Below are 18,006 nucleotides of genomic sequence, written 5' to 3'. Positions count from 1 at the left end.
ATCACAAAGTCCCCCATGGAATTATGTCCCCTTTCTGGGGTTGGGAAAGGGGTCAATATAATGCTTTCACAGATCCATTAGTGTGGTTCAAAAATCCAAAAGAAAAGGCACACAGAAAAATGTCTCACTCCCACCCTCCCGCCATGGGCCTCCTGCCTGGCACAAATCTCCTCCACCTTCAGAACAGCACCATGGTCACTGAGACAGAGGCACTGTTATTTCACCACGTGCCCCACAGACGGGCATGGCGTTCCTGCCCAATACCCCACTGTGATTGCCGGGGCTGTGATGATGTGTGTGCCCATCTGCAGGTACCCCTACTGAACTGGCACAGTGTCCTTATCTTACCTGACAGGTGGCTCTTGCAGCACCTCTAAGGGGTCTGGCAGGCCTGGGGTGTGACACGCTGGTCTCATCCCCTTTCACCTCGGGGACAGCAACCAGCCTTCTAAACCCCCCAACCATCTACAGGTCATGAAAACACCTTCTGTGTTCAGAAAAGTTCTCACCTTGACGATGGGTTTTGTTTTCTTTTTGATTCTAGGCTTTACTCGTTCCACTGCAGGCAGGGGCGGTAACTTCTTCAGCTCCTCAAGAACAGCTATGGCGGCGTTTTTCTTTGAAATCTTCTTGCTTTTCCCTTCACCTTCCCCCACAAACTCCCCAACCGAAACCTTGGTCACAAAGTTCTTCATGTGGGGTGGGCCACTCTCCCGGGCCACCTGTTTCAGAGGGAAAGACTGAGTGAAAGCGGACAGACACTTATTAAAAGCTGCAAGGCACACTGGCTGGCACACTTCACACAGACAAAGGGAAGGGGAATCAAGGACAAGGCCTACTAAATGAAATGAAGCGGGGATCATTTCAAATGCTTTCTCGCCTTTCTTCTTACTTCTCAAACTGGTTTATGCTCTTGAGTCTGGTGAGTCCCAAACAGTCAGGCATGAAAGAAGAAGACCTTTTTACTCCCATGCCCCTGGCTCGCAGGCTGTCCTGAGTTTAGTGTGGTCCAGTGCAACTGGCAAAAAGAAAGCTTGCCCAGCAAAGCCCAGAAACAAATGCAGCACAAATGCTCAAGTTTAATATCTGCTCTGAGCCTCCAGCCAGGACTAGGCCTACTAAATACTGGCTGCTATGTGGCCACAAAAGAGAATGAGACAAATCTCTAAGCACTGATAAAGAGGGATTCCCCGCACACATTAAGTTAAAAAAAAAAAAAAAAAAATCAAACTACAAAAGAGTGTATATGGTATGGTAGCTTTAGTTTAAGAAAAAAAAGGACTTTATATAAATATCTACACATACATAACAGACACATGTTTATAAGCTCATTTATGAAAAAAAAAAAAAAGACAGAGGAAGGATAAAGAAATCAATGGGCTGGACGTGGTAGCTCACACCTGTAATGCCAGCACTTTGGGAGACTGAAGCAGGTGGATCACTTGAGGTCAGGAGTTCAAGATCAGCCTGGCCAACATGGTGAAACCCCGTCTCTACTAAAAATACAAAAATTAGCTAGGGGTGGAGGTGCACCCCTGCAATCCCAGCTACTTGGGAGGCTGAGGCACAAGTATCCCTTGAACATGAGAGGCAGAGGTTGCAGTGATCCAAGATCACAACACTACACTCCAGCCTGAGTTGGACAGAGTAAGACCCTGTCTCAAAGGGGAAAAAAAAAAAAAGCAAGCATTGGGCCGGGCGCGGTGGCTCCCGCCTGTAATCCCAGCACTTTGGGAGGCCGAGACGGGCGGATCACGAGGTCAGGAGATCAAGACCATCCTGGCTAAGACAGTGAAACCCCGTCTCTACTAAAAATACAAAAAAAATTAGCGAGGCATGGTGGTGGGCGCCTGTAGTCCCAGCTACTCGGGAGGCTGAGGCAGGAGAATGGCATGAACCCGGGAGGTGGAGCTTGCAGTGAGCTGAGATTGCGCCACTGCACTCCAGCCTGGGCAAAAGGGTGACACTCCGTCTCAAAAAAAAAAAAAAAAGCAAGCAACAAAATTAGTTACCTACAACAGGTGTGAGGGATTAGGGTAGAGAGACAGGGGATGAGATGGGAATGCTAGTTTTGACTTCTGGAAGCATTTACTGTTTTACATATTAAATAAATAAAACTAAGTCAACAAAGATGGGAAAAGAACCTAAAACAGCTGCATATTAAAGTGATTACAATCTCAAAATGGACCAAAGACCTACACAGAGGTGCTAACATGCACAATTCTCAGAAGCAAACATGGGCGAATCTTCATGACTCTGGGTTTGGCAACTGGTTTTTAAGATATGAAACTAAAAGCACAGTCAACAAGAGGGAAAAAAAACAAGTCATGCTTAATCAAACTTTAAAACTTTTGTGTATCATGGACATTATCAAGAAAGTGATTACAATCACATAGACAGAAAAATCAGGCTGGGCAGGGTGGCTCGTGCCTGTAATCCCAACGCTCTGGGAGGCCAGGGTGGGAGGATCACTTCAGTTCAGAAGTTCAAGACAAGCCTGGCCAACATAGCAAGACCTTGACCTACAAAAATAAAAACAAAATTAGCCAGGTGTGGTGGTGTGCCCCTGTATGTAGTCCTAGCTACGTGGGAGGCTAAAGCAGGAGGATCACTTGAGCCCAGGAGATCAAGGCTACAGTGAGCTATGATCGCACCACTGCACCCCAGTCTAGGCAACAGAGCAAAACCTCGTCTCAAAAAGTAAAAAAAAAAAAAAAAAAAAAAAAAAAAAAAAATCTAACCGACATTAGCCAAAACACTCAAAAAAAGAAAAACAAAGTTAGAAGACTTACACTACCAGATTTTAAAACTTCCTATAAAGTCACAACAGCTAGCATATGGTTTCGTGTAAGGATAAACAGATCAACAAAACGGCATGAAAAAGACCTGCACATACAAGGTCACTCAATTTTTGGCAAACACACCAAAACAAATTAAAAATCTCTCTTAAAAAAATAGTACCAAAGCAACTAACTAGATACCTGCATGGAGCGGGGGAAAAAGAAAAAAAGAAAAAAAAAAAAAAAAATCAAACCATCATCTCTAACTCATACCACAAACAAAAATTAATTAGACCTAGGATCACTTAAATGTGATCCAAACTAAAACTACAAAGATTTTAGAACAGGAGAAAGCCTCAAGCTGTAAGGTTGACAAAGAGTTGAACACAAAATATATCCACCATAAAGACAAAAGAAAGAAATTCCTCAAAATTAAAAACCACTGGCCAGGTGTGGTGGCTCATGCCTGTAATCCCAGAACTTTGGGAGGCCAAGGTGGGCAGATCACGAGGTCAGGAGTTCGAGATCAGCCTGGCCAACATAGTGAAACCCCATTGCTACTAAAAATATAAAAAATTAGCTGAGTGTGGTGGCAGGCACCTGTAATCCCAGCTACTCAGGAGGCTGAGACAGGAGAATTGGTTGAACCCGAGAGACGGAGGTTGCAATGAGCCGAGATAGCACCACTGCACTCCAGCCTGGGCAACAAGAGCGAAACTCCGTCTCAAAAATAAATAAATAAATAAATAAATAAATAATAAAATAAAATAAAACAGCTCATCAAAAGACATTTAACAAGTAAAAAAGGGGGCCGGGCACAGTGACTCACACCTGTAATCCCAACACTTTAGGAGGCTAAGGCAGGTGGATCACCTGAGGTCAGGAGTTTGAGACCAGCCTGGCCAACATAGTGAAACCATGCCTCTACTAAAAATACAAAAAGTAGCTGGGTGTGGTGGCACGTGACTGTAATCCCAGCACTTTGGGAGGCTGAGACAGGAGAACTGCTTGAACCCAGGAGGCGGAGGTTGCAGCGAGCCAAGATCACGCCACTGCATTCCAGCCCGGGCGACAGAGCAAGACTCTGTTTCAAAAAAAAAAAAAAAAAAAAAAAAAAGAGGGCTGGGCGCGGTGGCTCAAGCCTGTAATCCCAGCACTTTGGGAGGCTGAGACGGGCGGATCACGAGGTCAGGAGATCGAGACCATCCTGGCTCACACGGTGAAACCCCGTCTCCACTAAAAAATACAAAAAACTAGCCGGGCGAGGTGGCGGGCGCCTGTAGTCCCAGCTACTCGGGAGGCTGAGGCAGGAGAATGGCGTAAACCCGGGAGGCGGAGCTTGCAGTGAGCTGAGATCCGGCCACTGCACTCCAGCCTGGGTGACAGAGCGAGACTCCGTCTCAAAAAAAAAAAAAAAAAAAAAAAAAAAAGTAAAAAAAAAGTAAAAAAGGGGCCAGGCACAGTGGCTCACTCCTGTAATCCCAGAACTTTGAGAAGGCCAAGGCGGGCAGATGGCTTGAATCCAGGAGTTTGAGGCCAGCCTGGGCAACATGGCAAAACCTCGTCTCTACAAAAAAATACAAAAATTGGCCGGACTCGGTGGCTCACGCCTGTAATCCCAGCACTTTGGGAGGCCGAGGCGGGTGGATCACCTGAGGTCGGGAGTTTGAGACCAGCCTGACCAACATGGAGAAACCCTGTCTCTACTAAAAACACAAAACTACCTGGGCGTGGTGGCGCATGCCTGTAATCCCAGCTACTAGGGAGGCTGAGGCAGAAGAATCACATGAACCCAGGAGGCAGAGGCTGCGGTGAGCCAAGGTCACTCCAGCCTGGGCAACAAGAGCAAAACTCTGTCTCAGAGGAAAAAATACAAATATTAGCCCAGCATGGTGGCATGTGCCTGTAGCCCCAGCTACTTGTGAGGCTGAGGTAGCAGGATCGCTTGAGCTGAGGAGGTCAAGGTTGCAGTGAGGTGAGATCGTGCCACAGAACTGCAGCCCGGGTACAAAGTGAGCTCTTTTCTCAAAAATCAAATAAAATAGTGATTTCAAAATATACATATTTCCTAGCTCTATTCCTAACAAGGCCTAGGAGCCATGGCTCTCCAACAGGAACAAGCATGCTAGCACTCTGTCCTGTCTCTACACACAACTCCCAATTAGAAGGAACCGGAACTTCTTGGAGGAATGGCCAAGACTGTTTCTATTAGAAATTTCTGTTTCCACTGGGGCTAAAGCTAAAGCAGGGAAAGTTCAAAGTGGGGCTAAAACATTTTATTGTATCAGAAAGCATGGAAGTTCTCAAAATGTGAAGAGGGGAGGTACAAAGGTTATTTAATAAGGACCGTCTTGGCCAGGCGTGGCGGCTCAAGTCTGTAATCCCAGCCTCGGCGACAAGAGCAAAACTCTGTCTCAAAAGGAAAAAAAAAAAAAAAAAGGACTGTCTCTTCAATAAACAGTGCAGGCACAATCAGACATCCAAATACAAAAAAAAAAAAAAAAAGTCCCTTATGTCACAGTACATATGAAAACTAACTTGAATCATAAACCTAAATTTAAGAGCTAAAACTAAAATTTCTAAGGAAAATGACTTTAGGTTAGCAAAACATATCTTAGCACACAAAAATTTGATGGCCAGGCGCGGTGGCCCACGCCTGTAATCCCAGCACTTTGGGAGGCCGAAGCGGGCGGATCACGAGGTCAGGAAATGGAGACCATCCTGGCTAACATGGTGAAACCCCATGTCTACAAAAAATACAAAAAAAAAAAAAAAAAAAAAATAAGCCAGGCGTGGTGGCGAGCGCCTGTAGTCCCAGCTATTCGGGAGGCTGAAGCAGGAGAATCGCTTGAACCTAGAAGGCACTTGAATCCTGAGGTAGGAGAATGGCGTGAACCCAGGAGTGGAGGTTGCAGTGAGCCGAGATCGCGCCACTGCACTCCAGCCCGGGGGACAGAGCAAGACTCCGTCTCAAAAAAAATGGACAAACTACACCTCACCAAAATTCAGTACTTCCGCTCTTTGAAAGTCACTTAAAATCAAATGACAAGCCACAGACTTAGAGAAAATATCTGCAAAATACTTATCTGAGAAAAAACCTGAATTCAGAATATATATAGAACCTCCAAAACTCAGTAATAAAAAGACACTCAAAAAAACTGACAAGACATGAACCTACATTTCATCAAAGAAAATAGTAAAATAAAAACATGAAAAGAAGCTCAGTATTGCTAGTCTTTATGGAGACATATAAATTAAAACCACAACAAGATACTACTATCCACCTGCTAGAATGACTAAAAAAAATTATTTTTTTTGAGACGGAGTCTCACTCTGTCCACCCAGGCTGGAATGCAGTGGCGCGATCTCGGCTCACTGCAACCTCTGCCTCCTGGGTTCAAGCAATTCTCCTCCCTCAGCCTCCCAAGTACCTGGGACTACAGGTGCGCACAACCATGCCCAGCTAATTGTTGTATTTTTTGTAGAGAAGGAGTTATACCATGTTGGCCAGGCTGGAATGACTAAAATTTTAAAAGCTGACAATACCCAAGTGTTGGTGAGGATGTAGAGCAACTAAAACTCTCTCATATAGTGCAGGTGAAGTGCACAACGATACATGTGGTTTAGAAAACAGTTTGGCAACTTTTTTTTTTTTTTAAACAAAGTCTCGCTCTGTTGCCCAGGCTGGAGTGCAGTGGCATGATCTCGGTTCACCACCGCAACCTTTAACTCCCATGTTCAAGCGAATTCTCATGCCTCAGTCTCCTGAGTAGCTGGGATTACAGGCACATGCCACCATGCCTGACTAATTTTTTTATTTTCAGTAGAGACGAGGTTTCACTTTGTTGGCCAGGCTGGTCTCGAAATCCTGACCTCAAGTGATCTGCCCACCTTGGCTTCCCAAAGTGCAGGGATTACAGGCTTGAGCTCATGAACCCAGACAACTTCTTACAAAGATATTTATTTATCATGTAACTCAGCAAATCCACTCAAGTATTTATTCAAGAAAAATGAAAACATTGTCTCCATAGATGTATATGTTTACTGTAGATTTACTAACGATCACCAAAAATTCAAAACAATACAAATCTTCAACTGGTAAATAGATAAATACCTTGTAGTGTGTACACACCATGTAACACTCTTGGTGATAAAAAGGAACAAACTACTGAAACACAACAGCACGAATAATGACTCCAAGCTAAGTTAAAGAAGCCAGACAAAAGGCAATGTACTCTATTTTTTCATTTATGTAATATTCTTAAAAAGGCAACACTATAGGGACAGAATGAGATCAGTGCTTGCCAGAGCCTGAGGATAGAGGGGAGAGACTGACTGCAGAGGGACACAGGGAAATTTACTGGGTGAGAGATGTTCTATTTTGACTATGGTGCTGGTCACAGAACCATATACACTTATCAAAACACATCAAACTGTGCACTTACACAGGGTGACTTTCACTATAAATTATACCGCAAGAAGCCTGACCACCCCTTCATCCAAAAAAACAACTGATGGGGGCATGTTAAAGGGCACAAGGGCCAATTTAAAGGACAATTTGGACATCAAAATGGGTGACGATAACAATGGAGTAACACTTTGGGTAAAAAAAAAACAGCAGCAATGCATCTATACTGATAAAATTAACTATAAGAGGGGAGGAAGGAAACTTTTTTCTTTACTGTAGAATGCCAGCCTGGAAATGCAAAAAATCATCATTTTGACATCTACCACAGTGACAATCAACGCCAGCAAGAATCATCAAGATCCCTGGGGCTGGGTGTGGTGGCTCACGCCTGTAATCCCAGCACTCTGGGAGGCCAAGGTGCATGCCTAATCCTAGCTACTTGGGAGGCTGAGGCAGGAGAATCGTTCGAACCCAGGAGGCAGATGTTGCAGTAAGCTGAGATCATATCACTGCACTCCAGCCTGGGCAACAGAGCGAGACTCTGTCCAAAAAAAAAAAGAAAAAAGATTGCTGGAACCACCGGGGAGACCTGTGAAGGCCCAGCCTTCAGGAGTTAATTACAAAGTGACATGAAGTGATGCTCTGAGAAGGATCAATATCACTCCCATGGCGATCCTGCCAAAAATGCATAACTAGACCTAATTATGAGTAATCCATCAGAAATACCCAAATTGAGGGCCACTGTACAAAAATAACTGATCTTTAAACGTGTCAACGTCATGAAATACAGAGAAAGGCTGACAAAGTACTGCAGATACTAAAGATACTGCAGAGGCTAAAGAGAGACGTCAGCTAAGTGCAAGGTCTGAGTCTGCATCCGACACTAGAGCGGAAGAAACATTTCTATAAAGGACATCATTGAGACAACTGGTGAAATGTGAATATAGGATGTGTATTAGCTAACAGTACTATAGCAATGCTAAATTTCCTCTACTTAATAGATTGTGGTTAAGAGTATGTCCTTGCTCTTAAGAGATACATGTTGATATATTAGGAGTTAAAGAGTATATCTGCCACTTTCTGTCAATCCAGCAAGTAAAAAACAGAAAATAAAATAATATGTATATTTATGGAAAAAGAAAAAGCAGGCTGGGTGCGGTGGCTCACGCCTATAATCCCAGCACTTTGGGGGCCAAGGTGGGTAGATCACTTGAGGTCAGGAGTTCAAGACCAGCCTGGCCAACATGGTAAAATTCCATCTCTACTAAAAATAAAAAAATTAGCTGAGTGTGGTGGCATGCACCTGTAATCCCAGCTACTCAGGAGGCTGAGGCAGGAGAACTGCTTGAATCCGGGAGGCAGAGGTTGCAGTGAGCCAAGATCATGCCGCTGCACTCTAGCCTGGGAAACAGAGGGAGGCTCCAAGGAAGGAGCGAGCAAATATGGTAAAATGTCAACCACTGGTTAATCTAAGTGAAAGTTATACTCATTGTTCTATTCTTGTAACTTTTAGATAGATTTGAAATTTTTGAAGTGAAAAATTCAAAAAATGTCTAGTTAAGATAAGTGAGCCTATGAAATGGATGTACCTGTTTTTCTTCTTGTTGGTTTTTTGTTTTTTGGTTTTTTTGGTGTCAGGGAGGGAGACAGCAGGGAATGGGGGTAGGAATTCAGCACAGTGGCCAGGAGCAGAGATGTGGGAAGGACCTGGTCTGCTCAAGCACCTGTGGACTGATTTTAAAGAACTCCCATAGGTGCCGTCCACACCCAAGGGTGGAGATTCTGAAACACTTCTTCCCACAACAGTGTTTTTCCTGTCCTCAGGTTAGACTTTGGAGGGACAGGTCAGCCACCCTGACGGCTCATTACAAATTCACCCAGACCCACCCTGGCCCTCTCCAACGGCTTGCATTGTCTGCCCACATCAAGATCCCAGCAATCTAAATCTGGAGGATCACCTGGATTGCATGTGGTATGAGCATGTCACAACTGCCTCCCAATGACCGTATCAATCAGCACCATTACATTTTCTAACTAAAACTGTATGTTATATCAAAAGTCAAATTGGTGGCTGGGCACAGTGGCTCATGCCTATAATCCCAGCACTTTGGGAGGCCAAGGTGAGTAGATCACCTGAGGTCAGGAGTTCAAGACCAGCCTGGCTAACATGGTGAAACCCTGTCTCTACTAAAAATACAAAAATTAGTCAGGCGTGGTGGCGTGCACCTGTAATCCCAGCTACTCAGGGGGCTGAGGCATAAGAATTGCTTGAACCCAGGAGGCGGAGGATGCCGTAAACCGAGATCGTGCCATTGTACTCCAGCCTGGGAAACAAGAGCAAAACTCCATCTCAATAAAAAAAAAAAAGTCAAGCTGTATATATTTTCCCAAAAAACCGGTTCCTGTCTTCCCCTATTAAAACACCTAACGCATCTTCCTATATGACAAATTTATTATCAAAAATTACCATGTTCATTTATTCAATAACTGTTTCCTAAACATCTAATACATGCCAGGCAATCTTTCAGTGGCAAGAGAAAGGAAAGACCTTGCTCATCATATTAATGCAAGCTAGTAAGAAATTCCTGATACGTGAGTTAATGAATGTAAGTACTCATGCCACCAACTACATGCAAGCTGTGATAAATTACTTTAAAAGATCACCACCAGAGGGCACTCCTACAATTCTTTTATGTGACTACTGTTAAGATTCCTGAACACAGTTGAGAGCCAAATCTGAAACCTTAGCAAAAGTGAAGGTGGAGAGGAAGCACTCTGACCCCAAATACCCCAGAACAGAAACATAAAATAGCAATCTCTAAGTTTCCAGAAATCTCAGTGACTCTGGGTAGCAGCAAAAGTGGTAAGCTTCTCAGGAATCCAAGGCTCTGGCCCAAGCCATCAACTCTGAACATGAGGTGACCCGGGAAGCCAGCCAGGCATCTCCCACTCCCCACAGTCTTGGTAACCCTCCCCAACAACCTGTAAAAATCCACTCTCATGATAGACTAATCTGTCAGCAAGGCAGAAAAGCAACACTTCTCCCCTTTCCTGAATCAGGTGCCAGGGGAGACCTCATGATTCCTTGGGATGCAGCTCCCATCTCGTTCCCACTCAACAGTGAGCCCAAACAGCCATTCTGAATGTCACCTGTCTCATTCCCTCCCCAAGTGCATCCCAGCCTCCACTGATGGAGAGAGAAAGGCCAGGGAGGGAATGTAGGGCCAGGTGAGAAGATTCCAGCCCTAGATCCATGTGGGAGCTCTGGACTCCAAGAGAACAGTGTAAACCTGCTCTTGCCTGCTGAGGGTGGAGGGGCAGGAATGAGTGTCAGGGGAATGGAGAGGAACAAACAAGCCCTCACACCTAGGTGGGCCACAGGAGGGAGCCCTGGCAACTACCATCCCACTTCTGGCCCATGGCAGGCAGAAAGGCATCAGCAGGGTGAGGTGAGAAATCATCATCACTTGGCCGAAGGATGGAGCACTGAAGCTGGGTAAGTTTAGGGTGCTAGCACATAGGAGGAGAAGGTATACATCGCCTGTAACTGTAAAGAATACTTCAGAATTATTTTACAGGAATGTAAGCTTCAGATAGGCTTTTTAAGAAATAAGCCACAATCAAGTACATAAATCAAAAGAATCTGCAAAGAATCTGTTGTGGGTCAGATCTTATTTCTAAGGGAAACATTAAACATCCTCTCTTACTGGGCCGGGAACGGTGACTCACGCCTGTAATCCCAGCACTTTGGGAAGCCAAGGTGGGTGGATCATCTGAAGTTAGGGGTTCGAGACCAGCCTGACCAATATGGAGAAACCCCATTTCTACTAAAAATACAAAATTAGCTGGGCATGGTGGAACAAGTCTGTAATTCCAGCTACTCAGGAGGCTGAGGCAGGAGAATCGCTTGAACCTGGGAGGTGGAGGTTGCGGTGAGCTGAGAACGTGCCACTGCACTCCAGCCTGGGCAACAAGAGTGAAACTCTCTCCCCAAAAAAAAAAATCCGCTCTTACCTCCCTCATCAATTTGGATGGACTATATTGTCTTTTAAGGCAACATATATTAAAATGTATCTTATTTCCCACTTTGCACAGACAACTCATTGATTATTGTTTTTAGAACACAAGGTCTCAACAACAAATGAAGTTATTAAACAGGAATTGAGGGCAGACGCTAGACAATGACAAAAACTGAGTCCTTTTCACAATTACTCTGAAGAGACCTTTAGGGATCACAAATGCTTCTGAGACTGATCTAAGTGATGAACCAGCCCCTCCAGTCCTCCCTGTCCAGAAGAATACACATGTGAACACTAACACAACCATCTTTAGGCCGCTCAAGAGGTACCCACACCAACTGAAGCCATCATCAACTCTCTACACATCCATGAATGCCCCTTAGTTAGGGGCTCCCAGAAGAAGAGAATAAACACTGCTTCACTGAAGTATGAATCTTAAATCTGGAGGTTCATATTATGTGAATATTACTCCAATGTTATTTAGGGAAAAAAATCACTCTTATGATAAACGCTAACAGGATTTTATAATACAAAGTCCTACATGTAAAATTAGCTTACCTCAAAATTCACAGGCAAGTTCCGTTTAAGTGCAATCTCAAACACTTGACTTATTTCAGATTTATTTAGATTTTCTTCTTCGGATTCTCTTCCATTCACCTGTAAGAATAATTGTTTAGTAGTTAGCTCTTATTAAAATCATCAATGGCCGGGTGAGGTGGTTCATGCTTATAATCCCAGCACTTTGGAAGGCCAAGGCAGGAGGACAGCTTGAGTCCAGGCGTTTGAGACCATCCTGAGTAACACGGCAGTTTGAGACCAGCCTGAGCAACCTTGTCTCTAAAACAAAAATAAAAACAAAAAAACAAAACTTAGGTGGATGTGGTAGTGGTACATGCCTGTAGTCCCAACTACTTGGAGGGCTGAGGCAGGAGAATTGCATGAGCCCAGGAGGTCAAGGCTGCAGTAAGCCATGACTGCGCACCACTGCCCTCCGGCTGGGGTGACAAAGCAAGACCCTATCCCCTGCAAAAAAAAGCACCCATAGACATCCTAGCTGCAATGGTAAACCTTAAAAGCACTGAGTCTTGGCTTTATGAATTTAACCAAGGCCACACACACCTATCAAGTGTCACTGAATTTAAGAGGTTAAAAATATGTATGTCCTGTCAAGTTTGAGTCAAATTGTACCTCGTAAGTTCACCATAAACAATCCGCACATAACTGACCTTTGGATATGAGTCAGCCTGACTGTGGTTCAGCAAGATGTCACTGCTGCTCGGAACAGTGACTTACAAAAGTACTCCTCAAGTAGTGGGAAGCCACACTTTGGAAAAGTCAAAGTACAGACAGATACATGTGGGACGTGGCAAATTCAGATTAAGGCTGTCCACCTGAGTATGCAGGCTTATTTGAACATGAATTCCCTGGAAAACCACTTTTTCTTTCTTCCTTTTTTTTTTGGAGATGGAGTCTTGCCCTGTCGCCCAGGCTGGAGGGCAGTGGCGTGATTTCAGTTCACTGCCACCTCTGCCTCCCGGGTTCAAGCAATTCTCCTGCCTCAGACTCCTGAGTAGCTGGGATTGCAGGCATGCACCAACACGCCCGGCTAATTTTTGTATTTTTAGAGAGATGGGGTTTCACCATGTTGGTCAGGCTGGTCTTGAACTCCTGACCGCATGATCCGCTTATCTTGGCCTCCCAAAGTGCTGGGATTAAGGCGAGAGCCACTGCGCCCGGCAGGAAACCACTTTTAAGAGAATGCAGCCAGGCATGGCAGTACACGACTGTTGCCCCAGTACTCAGCAAGCTGACAGTTGAGGATCAGTTGAGCCCAGCAGTTCAAGGCTAGAGTGAGCTGTGTTCATGCCTGTAAACAACCACTGAACTCCAGCATGGGCAACAAAGAGTCTCTATCCCTATAATTAAAAATAAAGAAATAAATAAGGATACGGTGAAACAAAGTACAAAACTGCCATGTATCTCATACTCAACTGCTGTTGGCAACAATACAAGGCACAAACTAATAAAGCCTCCTCAACAAAGGCAGAGATTCCATCTTTCAAACAAGGTTCACTGGTGTGGTGGCTCAAGCCTGTAGTCCCAGCACTTTGGGAGGCCGAGACGGGCGGATCACGAGGTCAGGAGATCGAGACCATCCTGGCTAACACGGTGAAACCCCGTCTCTACTAAAAAATTAAAAAAAAAAAAAAAAACTAGCCGGGCGAGGTGGCGGACGCCTGTAGTCCCAGCTACTCGGGAGGCTGAGGCAGGAGAATGGGGTAAACCCGGGAGGTGGAGCTTGCAGTGAGCTGTGATCCGGCCACTGCACTCCAGCCTGGGCGACAGAGGGAGACTCCGTCTCAAAAAAAAAAAAAAAAAAAAAAAAAAAAAAAAAAAAAAAGAGTCTTCCAATCATGGATGAGATTAAAGAGAAGCAAGGATCTTACTTCTGCGTGCTGATAACATGGATTTTATACTGTGCTGTAGTGATAATAAGAGGAACTAGATAAGCTCAAAACTTATCTAGCAAAGTCCCCCAAAACATGGCAAAAGAGCTGTTTTTCTTCACATTGTTGCTTATTTTGTCAAAGAATTTATAAAGTCCTGCTTCTAAGATCAGAACTATCTGAACAGGAACCCATGGCTGAAACTGCTAAATAGGCAAGGTATAGGACTATCCAAGATGTTACCTGTTGTGGATTTCCTTGTTTATCAGGTATATTCCACCTACAGTCAACTTTTTTTTTTTTTTGAGATGGAGTTTTGCTCTTGTGTCGCCCAGGCTGGAGTGCAATGACGTGATCTTGGCTCACTGCAACCTCTGCCTCCTGGGTTCAAGCGAATCTCCTGCCTCAGCCTCCCAAGTAGGTGGGATTACAGGCACCCACCACCACACCTGGTTTTTTTTTTTTTTTGTATTTTTAGTAGAGATGGGGTTTCACCATCTTGGCCAGGCTATTCTCGAACTCCTGACATCAGATGATCCGCCCACGTTGGTCTCCTGAAGTGCTGGGACTACAGGCATGAGCCACCATGTCTGGCCATTGAATATTAAAAGCTGTAATTGGCTGGGCATGGTGGCTAGCGCCTATGATCCCAAAACTTTTTTTTTTTTTGAGACGGAGTCTCGCTGTGTCTCCCAGGCTGGAGTGCAGTGGCGTGATCTCGGCTCACTGCAAGCTCCGCCTCCCGGGTTCATGCCATTCTCCCGCCTCAGCCTCTCGAGTAGCTGAGACTACAGGCGCCCCCCACCACGCCCGGCTAGTTTTTTGTATTTTTAGTAGAGACGGGGTTTCACCGTGTTAGCCAGGATAGTCTCGATCTCCTGACCTCGTGATCCACCCGCCTCGGCCTCCCAAAGTGCTGGGATTACAGGCTTGAGCCACCGCGCCCGCGATCCCTAAACTTTTTAAGGACAACGTGGGCAGATTGCTTATGCCCAGGAGTTAGAGACCAGCCTGGGCAACATGGTGAAATCCCATCTTTACAAAAAAATACAAATATTAGCAGGTGTGGTGTCACACATCTGTGGTCCCAGCTACTTGGGAGGTTGAGAGGGCAGGATCACCTGAGCCTAGGGTGTTGAGGCTAAGGTGAGCTATGATCACAGCATTCTAGCTTCAGTGACTATGAGACTGTGTCACGCACACCAAAAAATGCTATAATTAAAATTAAAATAAAACAAACTCTAGGTTAAATACATATACAACCAAGGGTATAATACTGGATAAATATATTTATTCCAGATGCTTTTTGTAATTCCTTCTATCTATCCTTCCATAATCTTTTCTTTCCAATCTGGTTTCAGTGTATCTCACCTTAGTCAAAACTATTTTCATAGCACTTGTGGTGGTTTGTTAACCTACACATATTTGTTTTGTTTTGTTTTTTGAGACAGTCTCTCACTCTATAGACCAGTCTGAAGTGCAGTGGTACAATCATAACTCACTGCAGCCTCAAACTCCTCACCTCAAGCAATATTCCCATCTCACCCTCCTGAGTAGCTGGGACTACTGGCATAGGCATCACTCCCAGCTATTTTTTTCAATGTTTTGTAGAGATGGGGTCTCACGACATTGTTCAGGCTGGTCTTGAACTGGGCTCAAGCAACCCTCCCACCTCAACCTCCCAAAGTGTTAGGATTATAGGTGTGAGCCACCATACCCAGCCCACACTTGTATTTTTGTTTAAATCCTAAGCAGAAAAAGGGTCTACTTCTTTATGAGTGAATCCTTAAAACTGGAAATTTCTTTTTTTTTTTTTGAGACAGAGTCTCGCGCTGTCGCCCAGGCTGGAGTGCAGTGGCCGGATCTCAGCTCACTGCAAGTTCCGCCTCCCGGGTTTACGCCATTCTCCTGCCTCAGCCTCCCGAGTAGCTGGGACTACAGGCACCTGCTACCTCGCCCGGCTGGTTTTTTTGTATTTTTAGTAGAGACGGGGTTTCACCATGTTAGCCAGGATGGTCTCGATCTCCTGACCTCGTGATCCGCCTGTCTCGGCCTCCCAAAGTGCTGGGATTACAGGCTTGAGCCACCGTGCTGGGCCAAAACTGGAAATTTCAAGCAAGGTGCCTTAAAGGCTGGGGTTCTACAGAGGTTTGGCTTGAAATTTATAGGTTGGTGCAAAAGTAATTAGCAATCTAATAGTTAAATAGATACTAAACTTAAAAAAAATAATAATACTGTAAACTTGTTCAACAAATGGTGCTAGGAAAACTAGATATCCACATGCAAAATAATAAGGCAGGACCCTTACCCCACACCACTAAGAACTCAAAATGGATCAAATACTTAAACATAAGAGCTAAAACAGTAAAGCTCCTAGATGAAAACATAGGGGAAAAGTGTCATGACACTGTATTTGGTGATGATTTCTTACATATGACATGAAAACTGCAGACAACAAAAGAAACAGATTAATATTAGACTTCATCAAAATTTAAAACACTCATGCATCAAAGGACACTATCAAGAGAGTGAAGACAACCCACAGAATGGGCTTTGCAAATCATTTATCTCATAAAGGATTAATATCCAGAATATATAAAGAACTACAACTCAACAATAAAACAACCCAATTAGAAAATGGGCAAAGGACTTACATAGGCATTTCTCTAAAGAAATACAAAAATACAAATAGCTGGCCTGGCGTGGTGGCTCACGCCCGTAATCCCAGCACTTTGGGAGGCCGAAGCAGGTGGATCACCTGAGGTCAGGAGTTCGAGACCAGCCTGGCCAACATGGTGAAACCCCATCGCCACTAAAAATACAAAAAATTAGCCAGGCGTGGTAGCAGATGCCTGTAATCCCAGCTACTTGGGAGGCTGAAGCAGGAGAATTGCTTGAACCCTGCAGGCGGAGATTGCAGTGAACTGAGATTGTGCCATTACACTCCAGCTTGGGCAACAAGAGCGAAACTCCGTTTCAAAAAAAAAAAAAAAAAAAAAAAAAAAAAAAACCACAGTAACACACCTCTCACACCCTTAAGGATGGCTGTTACCAAAAGAAATGGAAATAACAAGTTTTTGGATATGGAAAAACAAGAAGCTTCCAGCCACTTATGAAAATGTAAAATGGTTGTGCCAGATTTGGATTTTATTAAAAATAAAACAGAAAATGGGCAGGGAGTGTGGTGGCTCACACCTGTAATCCCAGCACTTTGGGATGCCTAGGCGGGGGGATCACCTGAGATCAGGAGTTCGAGACCAGCCTGGCCAACATGGTGAAATCTCATCTCTATTAAAAATACAAAAATTAGCTGAGCATGGTAACGCGCACCTGCTGTCCCAGCTACTTGGTAGGCTGAGGCAGGAGAATTGCTTGAACCAGAGGCGGAGGTTGCAGTGAGCTGAGATCACACCACTGCATGCCAGTCCAGTGAGACTCCGTCTCAAAAAAGAAAAAGTAATTTAACAGAAAATGTAAAATGGTACAGTTGCTGTGGAAAACAGTTTGGTAGTTCCTCAAGAAATTAAACATACAATTATTATATGATCCAGGAATTCCACTTCTAGATATACACCCAGAACATCTGAAAGTAGTAACCTGAACACATTTTTATACACCAGGGTTCATAGCAGCATTCATAATAGCCAAAAGGTAAAAACAACCCAAGTGTACATCAACAGATGACTGGAAAAACAAATGTTTACTATTCATACCATAAAACATTCACATTTAAAAAAGAAAGGAAATTCTGAAACACGCTATAACAGAGATGAACCTTGAAAACATTACAGTAAGTGACATAAGCCAGATATAAAAAAACAAATATCCATTTTTATGAAGTGCCTAGACCAGGCAAATGCATAGAAACAGAAAGCAGAGTAGAGATTACCGGGGATTGCGAGCAAGGGAGTGAGGAGTAACTCTTGAATGAGTCCAGAATTTCTATTTGGAATGATGGAAAGGTTCTGAAAATGAGTACTAGTGATAGTTGTGCAAAACTGAGAATATATTTTAATGCCACTGGTACACTTAAAAATGTTTAATACTAAAAAAAAAAAAAAAAAAAAAAGTTTAATACTTTTAGATGTATATTTTGCTTGAATTTTTTAAAAAGCAGCAACAAAACTGTTTCACACCAAATATTAAGATACTAGAAAAACACAGTATTTGTGCTAACCCCAGATTAACTCATTTTTGTGCACAACAGAATAAAGCTTGAAAGCTGTTTCCTTAAAGAGCATCCAGAGTTTTTTTAAAATAGATGGTCTGTTTAAAAAAAAAAAAAAGGTCCACATGCTAAGAACTGTGCCAATGGGAATGCTCTCCTTATGTGCAGCCAGAACACAATTTGG

General features: G+C 44.0%; 2 protein-coding genes across 14 annotated transcripts in view; one reads left to right on the top strand and one right to left on the bottom strand.

The window, feature by feature from the left end:
• The window catches only part of STAU1 (staufen double-stranded RNA binding protein 1), an 80,471-nt gene that overhangs the window by 10,856 nt on the left and 51,609 nt on the right, over positions 1-18,006 (bottom strand). For 10 of the 13 annotated variants that reach the window (XM_050807454.1, XM_050807449.1, XM_050807455.1 and 7 more), the window contains 2 exons: positions 11,766-11,864; positions 510-740 (listed from right to left, as the gene is read on the bottom strand). In XM_050807454.1, the coding sequence (XP_050663411.1) occupies positions 510-740; positions 11,766-11,864 (330 nt within the window). The remainder of the gene's footprint in view (positions 1-509; positions 741-11,765; positions 11,865-18,006) is intronic. The other 3 variants (XM_050807452.1, XM_050807453.1, XM_050807462.1) reach the window with 1 other exon arrangement.
• The window catches only part of DDX27 (DEAD-box helicase 27), a 135,242-nt gene continuing 118,748 nt past the window's right edge, over positions 1,513-18,006 (top strand). The window contains exon 1 of the mRNA XM_050807448.1: positions 1,513-1,522. The gene's annotated coding sequence lies outside the window, so the exon portion shown is untranslated. The remainder of the gene's footprint in view (positions 1,523-18,006) is intronic.

The sequence above is a fragment of the Macaca thibetana genome, chromosome 10 (genome assembly GCF_024542745.1).
Source record: "Macaca thibetana thibetana isolate TM-01 chromosome 10, ASM2454274v1, whole genome shotgun sequence".
In the NCBI taxonomy this organism is placed as follows: domain Eukaryota; kingdom Metazoa; phylum Chordata; class Mammalia; order Primates; family Cercopithecidae; genus Macaca; species Macaca thibetana.
Note: the sequence above shows the minus strand (reverse complement) of the source record. Positions and strands in the feature narration are given on the sequence as shown.